We start from the raw sequence: 13670 nt of genomic DNA on the forward strand, positions 1-13670 counted from the left end.
AAAACTAAGTTTTTCCTACTTTTGACATATTATAGAGAAATTATGAGTTAGTTACATAGCTTTGAGAGAAGTTAACTCTACTAAATTTCATCATCCTAAAGGCAGTGTCTACTAATATCAAGTAGGTATCCAAGTGTTCATTCTCCAGTACCATTTTGTAGAAGATATTTTTATCTTTGTCTTGCTACCAGAATTACAGACTGAAAGACAATCTAATCAAGGAAGTAAGAATCTAGAATATATAGACATGTGGAGAAAATATACATGCGTGTATGTGCCCATATACACACACATGCAGTTTAACTCAGTACTCAATTGCCTCGTGTACCTGTTTTATTTTTTTTTAAGTTTATTTATTAAAAAAAATTTTTTTTTAACGTTTATTTATTTTTGAGACAGAGAGAGACAGAGCATGAACGGGGGTGGGTCAGAGAGAGGGAGACACAGAATCTGAAACAGGCTCCAGGCTCTGAGCTGTCAGCACAGAGCCCAACGCGGGGCTCGAACTCACGGACCGTGAGATCATGACCTGAGCCGAAGTCGGCCGCTTAACCAACTGAGCCACCCAGGCGCCCTTAAGTTTATTTATTTTGAGAGAGAAGAGAGAGACAGAGTGGGGGAGGGGCAGAGAGGGAGAGACAGAATCCCAAGCAGGCTCTTCACTCATGCACAGATCCCAACAAAGGCTGAAATCAAGAGTCGGACACTAAACCGACTGAGCCAAGCAGGCGTCCCCCTCATGTACCCATTTTAAAATTAATATTTAGTGCATGTTTATTGCTGGGACAGCCCCAAAATATCTCTAAGTGGAATGGAAAATGAAGAGCGATTAACTATAAAGAAAGTCTATCTAGGTAAAACAAATGGACAGTTTTCCCACATCTTTTGAACGAGGGCAGATATCTCTTTTTGATTATACCTCAAAAAGAGTTACAAGGGATTCCATTTCTCGGTTTTAGTAACAATGTGATTGAAATTTGAGGTACATGTACTTCACAATTTCCTGGATCTGCACTGTTGGGAAAATGAAGGGTTTTTCTAATATTCACCTGTCAGGGTCAATCACACAAATCTTAGTCTGAATGTTACTCACTGATTAACTCTACATAAATTGAACACAAGCACAATAGGTTTTTTATTGTTAAATTACTGTTACCATATGCAGAGCAAAAAGTAAATGGACTGATCTACTTGTGCATTCACATTTTAAATTCTTGAATTATAAACAAGTGAACAAATGATCAGTTAGGAAAGGACAACTGAAGGGCTCGTTGTAAGTCCACTAATTTCTCTAATAATTAATAAAACATGCTCAAAAATTTTAGAAAACCATCTTTTTTCTACATGTGATATCATATTAATAAACAAACTATGTTACCTTAATAAATTAGAAAGACTCCTTCATTATTAAGGACAGTCTATCTCTGGCTAATGCAATTATTATTAGGATATAAGCATCAAAAATAAAGGGGGGGCATTGTTAAAAATTTTCCAAAGTGTTAATACTCTTAATGCTGAGTTTCCAGTTCTAGAATTGTCCATTCCCCTTGGGGTGAACAATCTTCAGAGGAAAAACTAGCCATGGTGATACTTGCTGAGGAATCAAGTGGAGAGGTTAGTTCACTCCATCTGTTCAAAGTGTCAACATGTGCTTTACCCTGAGGTTTTGAGCTGTCTCGTGCTAAAAGTAATGTCTGATTGATTAGATACTGTGCTAAATTTAAGTCTTCAGGAACAGAATTCGTAATATTTAAGTTTGAATCCTGTTCAGACAGCAGTTGCTTTAAGAGTGTCCAATCTTGTTCTGCAAAGTGCTGATCATCTTCAAAATCCATGTCTGTAACATGTGTTTCTGATTCCATTTTCTGCTCAAATGCTTCTACTACATCCATCTCATATATTGGAGAGAGGGTTTTTGAAGGCCGATGGTCATACATGTAGGTTTGTGCCAGTGTGTCACAATCATCTATGTATCCTGAAATAATTCATAATACTATACAATGTAAAAATTGCACATGTTGGTACCCCTCAGATTTTGTAGAACAATATTAAAACAATATAATAGTTATAGTCCAAAAAAACATAGAATGGGAAAAATAACATTTATACAAAATTGACAGGATTACTGAGGCATTTCTTTTTCTAAATTAAAAAAAATAAAACAATTGAAGGATGTTTAGCAGCAAAATCAACATAGGCAACTAACAATAATTCTCCATACTTTAATTTGAAACTTGTGATACAAAAAAAACAACAAAAATTACTTAAACATAAACATAGAATGTGCATGTGTCTAATTCACTACAATAGAAACGTAAAGAGAAAAAAAGACATGGTCATTTGATGGTGACTTTTAAGGTAAGTCAGTTCCAAAAGGGGAATAAATACATTTTATCTAAAGCCTTATTTGTATATTGCACATGCAAAGGAGGATGCAAGCAAGGACAAACAAAAAAGTACAACTTTAAAGAGTTCCCTCCCTATTGTTATGGTTTTGCTGAACAAGGGCTATTGATCAGTATTTTTCTTAGTTCTGATATATAATAGCTACTCTGTCAGCCACTATTGCATATTTTAAATGTGAGTCATTAGTTCAAATTACTATAATAAGGAAGACAAACACACAAAACAACTAGACAGGAAATCATCTATACATATGAAATAAGCCTGGGCTTTTTTCATATATTATCATTGCTTCTAAATATAATCTCTTTTAGGAAATTTATCTTTTTACTTGAAACTTTTAGAAGTATAGTGATCCTGAAAGTCTTAATCTCTGTAAAATGTATATAAATTATAATAATTAATCTAGTTAAAATAGTTCAGTGCTTTTAGTTACATATTACTATAATTATTGCACAGCCCTCTTAGATATATACTAGCATAGTCCATAAATCATATTCAATGTATAATAAAATTTCTAATAGTCAAGAATTCTATGTTAAATTAGACATAAATAACTAAATAATAGCAAACTAAGTTTTTCTCTTTATTCTTTCATGTAAAATCTCTTAATAGATTAGCTCTAATAAACAAATTTTTACTAGATCTTAATTCCACACTAAGATTTTAGGTGAACAATAAAGAGTAACTAGCTAATTTCATATTATTAAGAAATGTAGGTTTTCATTTGAAATTTGAATCTGTTGCTTAAGTAATTACTCTGTCTAAATAAAATACAACACTCAGGGCTACATCCAAGTTAAAATTCTATAAACTCATTTTCTTATGTATTTAGCATTTCTATTTCTGTACATTACCTGCAGATAAAGCAATATTAGCTCTTTTGGTAGCTGTAGAATGGTTCTCTTTTACTTGACCTTCCTGAGGCAGAAGTTGACTCCGACAGGAGTCCAGAAATTTTGTAGAGCTGTTCTTTGGTATGTCAGAATTGGGTTCTCTTTGATGAAGCTCCAAATGACATGGTCTTTCTTGAGATTTTATATCACTATCTGAGAGTTTGCTGTGTTGCTGAAAGTCATTATCCACATCGCTTCTGCAATTTACCTTTCTATCTTCTGGAAGAAGCTGTCTACCTCCTTTGGACAGGACATCTACTGTGTACTTTTTTCCTGTGGCTGAAGTACTCTGTTTATCTCTTCTCAATGAGTCAGTACTACTGCGACCCAAGAGAGAGCTTTCGTTTTTATATACGCTATTGCCTTTATCTTGTTTACATTCTGAAATACTACCTTCACTTCCTTGTGAGTACCTGGAATAGCAGGTCCTTCTATGATGTTCATGAGAAATGCCATCAAAAACATCAGAAGGTGACAGAGAATCTACAGAAGGCTGAAAAGGAGTATGGACTTCCCCTTCATCAGATCCTAGTTCTTCACATTCATCTACTGAAAGTAAAACGGATCTTTTAAAATTTTTAGTTGCAGAAAACTCATGACTTTCATTTTCTGTTGCATCTTCAAAAGCTAAATTAATTATTCCCTGAAACTGCTGAGGAGCTGAGTTAGATATAGAGAAATTTTCTCCAACATTTTCAGCTTCGGATCTTTCATCTTCTGTTTCATCTGCCGAGGAAGAAACCTGATCTACTTCCTGAGCAAACTGGACACTGCCTCGTAGAACGTTTTCTTTTTCCCTAGGGTAGACTACTGTAGATCTAGACCAAATTTCTGGCCTTTTCCTAGGAATCTCATCATCGCTTGTTGAATTAATTTGGAAAAGATCATTACTACTTTGCTTTTTCATTTTCACTTCAATTCTTAAGTTACTATCGTATATTTTTAATTCTTCAGGAGTACTGGTATCACTGCTACTTCTCCCAAGAAAATCATGGCACAGCATTGTGCCACATTTAGAAATACCTCTGTCATTGGACCCGTCATCATCCTGAGACCCTCCAGCATCATAGTCTTCAGATCTGGGCTTTATGTCATCAGAGGATGTGGTAGCACTGCCAGTGTCAGATTCAGGACTCTCTCTCTGATGCATACCACTGGTACTCAAATTCCAATGACTCATGAATGGAACTTCTGGAGTTTCGTGGCTCTCTGGAGTTTCTGTTGTTTCCATATCTTTAGGAGAAGTTTTTCCTGATATTTGTTCCAAAACAGACTTGGAAGAAATATCTGAGTCTGCTGTAGCATGTTTGATTTCACTCATAGCAGAGTCATCAGACAAGTGACTAGGAACTGTCTGTTCTTCAACAAGAATTTTAGATTTCCTGTCATCTTGGACAGAATTTAAGGTACCATTTGTCCTTTCAGGAACACACGGTAAAACATCTTTGTCACATTTAATGTTTAATTTTTTGTTTGTATCTTTTCTCACTTCTTGCTTCTCTCTATCTGATACTGAATGCTTTTGCTCTGCATCTGCAGAGTCTAAATCACAAACTGGATGAGAGTTCAGGGAGTTTACACTGGGATCTGAAATCATGGATTTTAGGGCAGTGGTGTTATAAAATTTTGGATCTACATTATCACTCCCATCAGAATGACAATATATTTTAGCTGTCTTGTGCTGATGTGTTTCTTTGCTGGAAAATTTTGTTTCACTTTTATCTGAACACATCTGTTTTGATTCCAGTTCACATTTTGATTTTTCCAAATCTGAAATACTTTGGCATTCTAATTTCTCTTTCCCTTGATTGTTTAATGGCTTTTGTGGGTCAGGTATGCATGATGACTGGAATGCTTCTGTACTGCTGATTTCTAATGCGAGATTAATTAGTGGTTCATGAGGCTTCTGTTCAGAAATATTGTCCTTGTTTTTACTATCATGTACATCATGAAGCATGCTTTTTTGGACAACACATGTTTCACTTTTTAAAGGTCTTTGAGAAGAAGGCTGAGTTTTCAATGTAATCTGTCCAGGAAGCATTTTCTGTTTTGCATCTTTATTATTCAAAGCTTCACCTTTCTTAGACTGATTTAAGTTTTTAGGCATTGCCACTATTTTTGCATTAACCTTAGGCAAAGGTGTGTGTCCTTGCTTGACAATTTTTTTCTTAGGTGTTTGTTTATCTGTAGTTGTACTGTGGTCCAATTTTGTCACATTTTCATCAGACTGCCTTGAAGAGACTGAAGATTTTACTGAAGTTGGTGACTCTCCTTGAGATCCTAAGAAAAAAAAATTAAAAATATATAATACACTTCCAACTTGTGAATAAAATGCAATACTTGTTTTTAAATTACTTTAGAAAAAATAAAATTAACAATGAAATGATGAAATATCTATGACAATGGACAATAAAAGATTAGGAGTAACATGATAAAATAAAAAATAAAATATTTTTTATTACAAATACAGGAGGAATAGTCCAGCCTCTTAGCAAAATTATTTAAATAGGATCTCTCTTCCTCAAGAGCCTTGATCCTCATGTCAGAACTGGACTTGCATAAATATATGAGGGTGGAAAAACTTGATTTTCTTATATTAAAAGAGCAGGAAGGGTTTTTTGGGGAAAAAAAGACTTGTGTTCCACACAGCTGAAAGAAGAATCAAGCTAAATATAAAATAGAAATGTTTAAATTACTGCAGTTTTTTCCATCAAACACAAACAAAATTAATTTACTTCTCATAGCAAGATCGTGATTATTATAGATCATTTGGGTTAACAACTTAGCTGTGCAGTGGCAACTAAAATTGGTAACTGGAGAGAAAGGGTTAATTTGGAGATCCATTTGTTTACACTGGTTAAGTCCTAGTGATGACATTTTCAACATTTAAATCTACCAAACAGAACTGCCAAATCTTTTTAAATGTGTAATTTTTAGTTATTACTAGAACATGAATAATTTTTCTCCGGTTTATTTATTTATTTATTTATTTAGGCAGCTCAAATGCATTTTTATTTATTTATTTATTTTATTTTTTTAAATTTACATCCAAATTAGTTAGCATATAGTGCAACAATGATTTCAGGAGTAGATTCCTAAGTGCCCTTTACCTATTTAGCCCACCCCCCCTCCTGTAACCCTTAGTTTGTTCTCCATATTTATGAGTCTCTTCTGTTTTGTCCCCTCCCTATTTTTATATTATTTTTGTTTCCCTTCCCTTATGTTCATCTGTTTTGTCTCTTAAAGTCCTCATATGAGTGAAGTCATTATAATTTTCGTCTTTCTCTGACTAATTTCACTTAGCGTAATACCCTCCAGTTCCATCCACGTAGTTGCGAACAGCAAGATTTCATTCTTTTTCTTTATCTATCCATCCACTGATGGACATTTGGGCTCTTTCCATACTTTGGCTATTGTTGATAGTGCTGCTATAAACATGGGGGTGCATGTGTCCCTTCGAAATAGCACACCCGTATCCCATGGATAAATGCCTAGTAGTGCAATTGCTGGGTTGTAGGGTAGTTCTACTTTTAGTTTTTTGAGGAACCTCCATACTGCTTTCCAGAGTGGCTGCACCAGCTTGCATTCCCATCTCCAGTTTATTTTTAAATTTACTTTCAGTATTAATTATCTAGCTCAAAATTGTTTTTAGGCTTTTACAAGCTCTTATCTACATGAATGCTTAATACATAAAGCAAATTAATTTTTTTTAATGTTTATTTATTTTTGAGACAGAGAGAGACAGACATGAATGAGGGAGGGTCAGAGAGAGAGGGAGACACAGAATCTGAAACAGGCTCCAGGCTCTGAGCTGTCAGCACAGAGCCCGACGCGGGGCTCGAACTCACGGACCGCGAGATCATGACCTGAGCTGAAGTCGGACGTTTAACCGACTGAGCCACCCAGGCGTCCCTTAATTTTTTTTTTAAAGTAGGTTTCATGCCCACCGCAGAGCCCAGTGCAGGGCTTGTACTCACAACCCCGAGATCACGAGCTAAGTTGATATCAAGAGCAGGGTGCTCAACCAACTGAGCCACCACGGCACCCCAAAACAAATTAATTTTTAAAATCAGTTATTAGCTTAGCAAATCATACAATCTGATCAGTATCCTTTCTTTCTTAGAACATAGCAAAACAATAGGTAACAGGAGGGAAAATTCTTCTTCCCTACATATCACAGCTTTCAAGACTGTACCATTACTATTTAAAGGGCTTATTAGTGCCTGTTTTGCACATGGAATTCCTACAGTTAACAATGAAACTGAAGAAACCTGGGCATAATATATAAAAGGACCAAAAATACAGATAAACCAGTTACTCCCTTAATTATTTCTCATAAAAGACAATAAAAACCAAACCCACACCCTGGTAATGCCAAAATACTTGTCAAAAAGTAAAGTGTAAAATCTCATCTTTATAGTATGACACAAATATAAAATGAGTGAAACTATGTTATATTTTGTTTATTTGTTGTGAAAGTTCCAAATCAGAGTTCTGCTTATTCAATTTAAACACAGAAGTAATACCCAGGACTATTTCAGCTTTACCTTGAGTTTTAGCAAGATTAGATGAGGCATTTTTTATTCTCTGTTGAGCTGTAGTACATCCACTGCCATTTCCTCTTTTCTTTAAAATTGCCTGTGGTACTGGATCACTATATCCTTTGTTAGTGACCTTCTTTAGCGCACTAAGAAAAATGATTTGCATTCAGTATTGCACTCAGATTCCAACACATGAACTTTTATTTTTTATTTTATTATTTTTTTAAGTTGATGTATTTATTTTGAGAGAGAGATAGCTCATGAGCAGGGGAAGGGCAGAGAGATAGAGAAAGAGAGAGAGAAATCTCAAGCAGGGTTTGTTTTGCACTGTTAGTGCAGAGCCTGATGCAGGGCTGCAACCCATGAACTGTGAGGTCATGACCTGAGCCAAAATCAAGAGTTGGATGCTTAACTGACTGAGCCACACAGATGCCCCCAACACATGAACTTTCAAAAGACCCATATATGAAATATATTTTTTCTCAAATTAAAAAATATATCTTTTGTTCTAAAAATCGAAAAATCATATGTTCATAAGTCTTTAAGTTCATAAGCTTGTGGGTCAAGTATGATAAAGCAATGCATAATCAAGTGCCACAAATGTAATCTATCATTTTGCATCCATAGTCATTCTGTGTAAATATACTATTTCCTTTTAAGAAATAGTTTTAAAATATCATTGTATAAATACATTAAATTTTCTAACAAAAAAGAAAAGATATATTTCAAAAATATTTTTAATGTTTATTTATTTATTTTTAGAGACAGTGTGTGAGCAGGGGAGGGGCAGAGAGAGAGGGAGAGAGACAATCTGGCAGTGCAGATCCCAATGAGGGGCTTGAACTCATGGACCTTGAGATCATGACCTGAGTGAAATCAAGAGTCAGATGCTTAACTGACTGAGCCACCCAAGTGCCCCAAAAAGATATTTTTAAAATATTTAGCTAGAAGTCAGTATACAATTAACTTAGAAAAAGCTAACGTTTAGGTAAAATAATGAAGGGAGACTTACCTGTTATTTATACTAGTTTCTTCGTGAATGCTTTTTTTATTTGAAGTTCCATTGGTAACTTTTGAAACAGGTCGAGATTTTACTGCTGTAAATTAAGAAACAGTGAGTCATGAAACAGAGAACTGAATATGTAAAAGTCATGCATAAATTCAGTGGTCAGACACTATATCCAAAATTAAATGTTAATGTGGGATGAAGTATGGTTTCTCTCAGTTTGCATGAACACACATAAATAAATGCTTTTTGGCATTTCAAACTAAATAAACATCCAAACACAGAATCATTTTTTGTAGGAACTTTAACTGTCAGGAGCTATTAAAAGTGAGGGTACTAAAACCCACCTACAGTAGAAGTTTTGATACTTTCCACACTGTTTTTCATGGTCTGTCCTGGAGATTCACAACAGGACAGTTTCTCACTAGAAGGCTTCTCTTCTCCTACTGATCCATTTTCTTTTGGTTCATCCAGACATTCAGTGGAAATCAATAATTCCATACTTGAATTTGTAGATCTGCTGGAGGGCCCTGTGATGCTGAGGCATGGAGAATCCTTTCCTGTCACTTTCTTCAGAGGCTTTGCTTTGGCTTGCGCATTTAAGTTTCCAGTGAGTACCTTGGGTCTGGCGCCAGTAATGTGCCCTTCCTGATTTCTTACTCCTTTCCCATTTAATGAATTTTTCTGTCCATTTGCTGCCACTGCTGCTGATCTTTCCACAGCTTGTCTAGGCGACATGTTTGCTGACTTTGCATTATCACCGTTTTCTGTTTGGGACTTTATTATAGCTTTGGGTTTTCCAGAAACATTTTTTCCCCCAGTTTTAAGTTCTTTTGTAACCTTGGATGCTGTTTTTGTACCACCCTTTTCCTTTAAATCATCATGCTTCAAAGTTTTATTTATAGTATTTCTGTTAGAACTTGATGAATGTCCAGATGCTCCTAATCCATCAGATTTCATCTTTTGCTTAGTAGAGGGATAACTCCAACACTCCTTCTTGGTATTTCCTCTCCACGATTTGTTATTTATAACATCAGAGTCAGAAGCTTGTCTCCTTTGCTACAAAGAAGAAAAAATACTTTATAACTTGACTGATGTCTTTGACTTATAATACTTTGTTTCAATAAGCCAGTTTTTCAAAGAGAAAAAAGTAAAAATCACATTATGATATAAGACAGTTCAAAATTTGAATTATCTTTGATCATTTGAATGTGTCTTTGGTCACATTACCTTAATCAAATCTGAAATACAGCATAAAAAAATTAAAAGGCAATGTTATTTTAAAAAGGCATACTATTTAACTTTGTGAAGTTATACTATAGTAGAGATTAATACCGAAAGGTGTCACGATGCCTTTGGTCAATGATAACAATGTCCAACATTTTTTGAGGGTCCACTTCCAGGCTGTATGCTAAAATCCTTTTCATAGGTCATCTCACTTAATACAACACTCCTGTGAGAGAGCTCCTGTTGTTAACTCCGTTTCTTAGACAGGAAATTGGGGATTAAGGCAGGTATGTGATTTACCAAGGTCAAATGCTGATAAGGACGGAAGTAGGACTTGAGTTCATGATTAACTGCTTTGAGCTGGCAGTCATCTATATGGTATAATTTGAGGGCCATGATAAAGGTTTTCACAAAAAACTCTCTTCAATCCTATCCCAAATGCCAGAAATTTTATCACTAAAGACTTAATCTTTGGGGGGTTGGGGTTTGGAAGCCCCTGGGAAACAAGACAGTACATATGAAAAGTTTGGCTTTTGGAAGAAACAAGATAGTAATACAGCTCTGGCTATTTGGACAAAGTGGAGGAAAAGGGGTCCTAAAGACAGGTGAAGTAGGTAAAAAGAGGAAAATAGCAAGACAATGAAAACACTGAAGACAAGGCACCTACATCATTTTGGTTAGAATCAACCTTGCTATGGAAGGAATAACAACATTTAAAAAACTGGTAGGAACTGGAAATAAAATTTTAAGATTATAGTTGCTACTCTTTATTAAATATGCCCTCCCCCGCCTTGAAAAGCTGTATGAAATTGCACAGGTCTGAGGAAGAGCCTGTGTTGTCTTCATCTTTGTATCCCTTAGCACTATGTCCATAACATACTGAATACTCAGAAAAAAGTGATGCATGTTGTTAGGGGTGCTTGGGTGGCTCGGATGGTTAAGCATCCATCTCCTGCTTTCAGTTCAGGTCATGATTTCATGGTTCGTGGGCTTAAGCCCTGTGCAGTGGGCTCTGCGCTGACAGTGCAGAGTCTGCTTCTGATTCTCTGTCTCTCCCTCTCCCTCGCCCCTGCCTGCATGCGCACTCTCTCTCTCTCTCAAAACAAATAAACATTTTTAAAAAATGTGAAGCATGTTGTTAAATCTGAGCATATATTGATATACAGTTCAAGGACTAACTATTCCAAATGTGTCCAAGATAAAGATAACATATACATACATGTATGTATGTATGTAAATACACACACACACACACACACACACACACACACACACACACAATAAATCACCTGACTAAGTTTAGGGAAAAGCTAGGTGTAGTACTAATAAAAGAATCATTGGATTCTTGTCATAGCTTTACCTGTAACTGACTTAGGATATTTAAGAAGTCATTAACATCATTGAGCCTCATATTATTAATATTTAATTCTAGAGAGGGTTGGAGACTGGTCCTATTCAGTGTAGTATTCTAAGATTCTGTGTAATATTTATAAAGTTCAAATATTTGGTCCTTAGTTTTTGTTTTCTTGATCAAATCTTAGCTCAAAAAATAACCTTTCTCTATTTTTATTTGTTTTTTTTTTGGTGCAAAAAGGTGTTTTTGTTAAAGCATGGGGACAGGACCTATGGGCAGAAAAGAGCCACCTCTATTTTTAATACCTAAAACTAGGTAGACTTCTGATTTTAGACTTCTTCTCACCCTTGAAACTGACCCTACTTAATTTACTTAATTTAAATTTACTTAATTTAAAATCTGTCTATTTTAAAGCACCATGTTATGGGTGAGATCTATGTAGTACATGGGGTAACCACACTCTTTTAGAAACTTCATATTAACATAGTATAGCATGATGAGGATTCAGAGTATACACACACCTAGGCATTCTCTAACTTACATCTGCAAAATTTACATAGATTTATTGTATACAAATGGCCAACTGGAAAGGTCACCACATGCTATTGACAAAAGTGAGAAAAAGAAGGCAACCCTCCCTTTTGGTTCCAGTACTATTCTTTTTGTTTAAATTTTTATTATAGTAAAGGTTACACACAATCAAAAGAAAATAGAATAGTATTATGAATCCCCACGTACCTATTACCCAACTTTAACAATAATCAGCTCTTGGCCAATTTTGTTTCATATATAACTACTACCATTCTATTTTGAAGTAAATTCCAGACATCATTACCTTAAGTATTCTGGTACCAGCACTCTTCTTAAACCTTTCTCTTTGTCTTATCTCATTAACTTTTCTCCTATCCCAGAAGAATTCACCTCTTTTTGGAAAACACATTTATTCATTCCACACTTATTGAGCACGTACTACATACCAAATAATTGCACATAAATTATTTCACTTATTTTTCACAATAACTCTGCTAGGTTTTATTATTCCATTTTACAGACAAGCAAACTAAGACTCAGATATGGCAGAGATAATAAATGTGAAGTCAAGATTTTAACTCTTATTCTATGCCCAGCACCCATTTCAGTATACCACTGCCCTTTTTAAGGAAACATATTACCCTGTTTCCTTCCCACTGTGGTTAACAGTATAAATCCTTGGACAACCTAAAAGTCACGATGGTAAGGAAGAATAATGAGACTTTGTTCTATTTTACTATAAGACAAGGAAAGAGCGATAGCCTAGTTGGTAATAGTCAGTAGAACAGGAGAAAGCAAAGCAGATAGGCTAATTCTTTGGGGGCCTAAAAAACCAACGAAACCACCCACCCACCCACTGGGGATAGCAGGGAACTAGTACATAGAGAAAAATGTCCTAAAGTACCACTTCCTAAAGTATGTTCTATGGAACTCTATAATATACTTAAGAATGGTCAAGGGGGAGTCTAGCAGTGTTTGGTGCTTAGGGAAAGAAAAATGTTTCAACATTGGTGTATAACAAATGCATCTTAACCATTTTTAAGTGGAAAGTACAGTAATATTAACAACAAATCTCTAGAACTTTCTCATCTTGTAGAACTAAAATTCTATACCCACTGAAAAACTGCCCTTTTCCTTATACCCCAAGCCCCTGGCAACCACTCTTCTACTCCCTATTTCTAGGAGTTTGACTACTTTAGATACCTCATAAAAATATAGCAAGTAACTTTTAAAGTAAAACACAACTATACTCTTGATACTAAGTGCCTTTTTTCACACCAAAAATGTATTATGTGAATTAAAATCTTAGTATAGAGAAAAGTGGGACAACTAAAATCTTTTGTAAGAAGTAGGTTAATTAGAAAATTAGACATTGAATTAGGTCTAGAATTTTAGACAATTTCTGATCTATTGGAATAGCTCCAATATGTTAGTTGCCAAAAAAGGTTTTCAAGGAAATAAAAAAGACAGACAATATTTCACTTTCTAAGACAGATACCATATGTTTTCACTCTTATGTGGATCCTGAGAAACTTAACAGAAACCCATGGGGGAGGGGAAGGAAAAAAAAAAAAAAAAGAGGTTAGAGTGGGAGAGAGCCAAAGCATAAGAGACTCTTAAAAACTGAGACCAAACTGAGGGTTGATGGGGGGGGTGGGAGGGAGGGGAGGGTGGGTGACGGGTATTGAGGAGGGCACCTTTTGGGATGAGCA

At 35.3% G+C, this 13670-nt stretch overlaps 1 protein-coding gene across 6 annotated transcripts in view; it reads right to left on the reverse strand.

Moving 5' to 3' along the window:
* Positions 1 to 1111: 1111 nt before the first annotated feature.
* BTBD8 (BTB domain containing 8) overlaps positions 1112 to 13670 on the reverse strand; it is a 106656-nt gene continuing 94097 nt past the window's right edge. For all 6 annotated transcript variants that reach the window (XM_047085547.1, XM_047085546.1, XM_047085548.1 and 3 more), the window contains 5 exons: positions 9194 to 9905; positions 8853 to 8937; positions 7847 to 7986; positions 3261 to 5579; positions 1112 to 1975 (listed from right to left, as the gene is read on the reverse strand). In XM_047085547.1, the coding sequence (XP_046941503.1) occupies positions 1509 to 1975; positions 3261 to 5579; positions 7847 to 7986; positions 8853 to 8937; positions 9194 to 9905 (3723 nt within the window). In that variant the 3' untranslated portion in view covers positions 1112 to 1508. The remainder of the gene's footprint in view (positions 1976 to 3260; positions 5580 to 7846; positions 7987 to 8852; positions 8938 to 9193; positions 9906 to 13670) is intronic.

Source organism: Lynx rufus, unplaced genomic scaffold, assembly GCF_022079265.1.
Source record: "Lynx rufus isolate CCGP_SWC_20201006 ecotype Redwood Valley unplaced genomic scaffold, mLynRuf1.p SCAF_2, whole genome shotgun sequence".
NCBI lineage: Eukaryota > Metazoa > Chordata > Mammalia > Carnivora > Felidae > Lynx > Lynx rufus.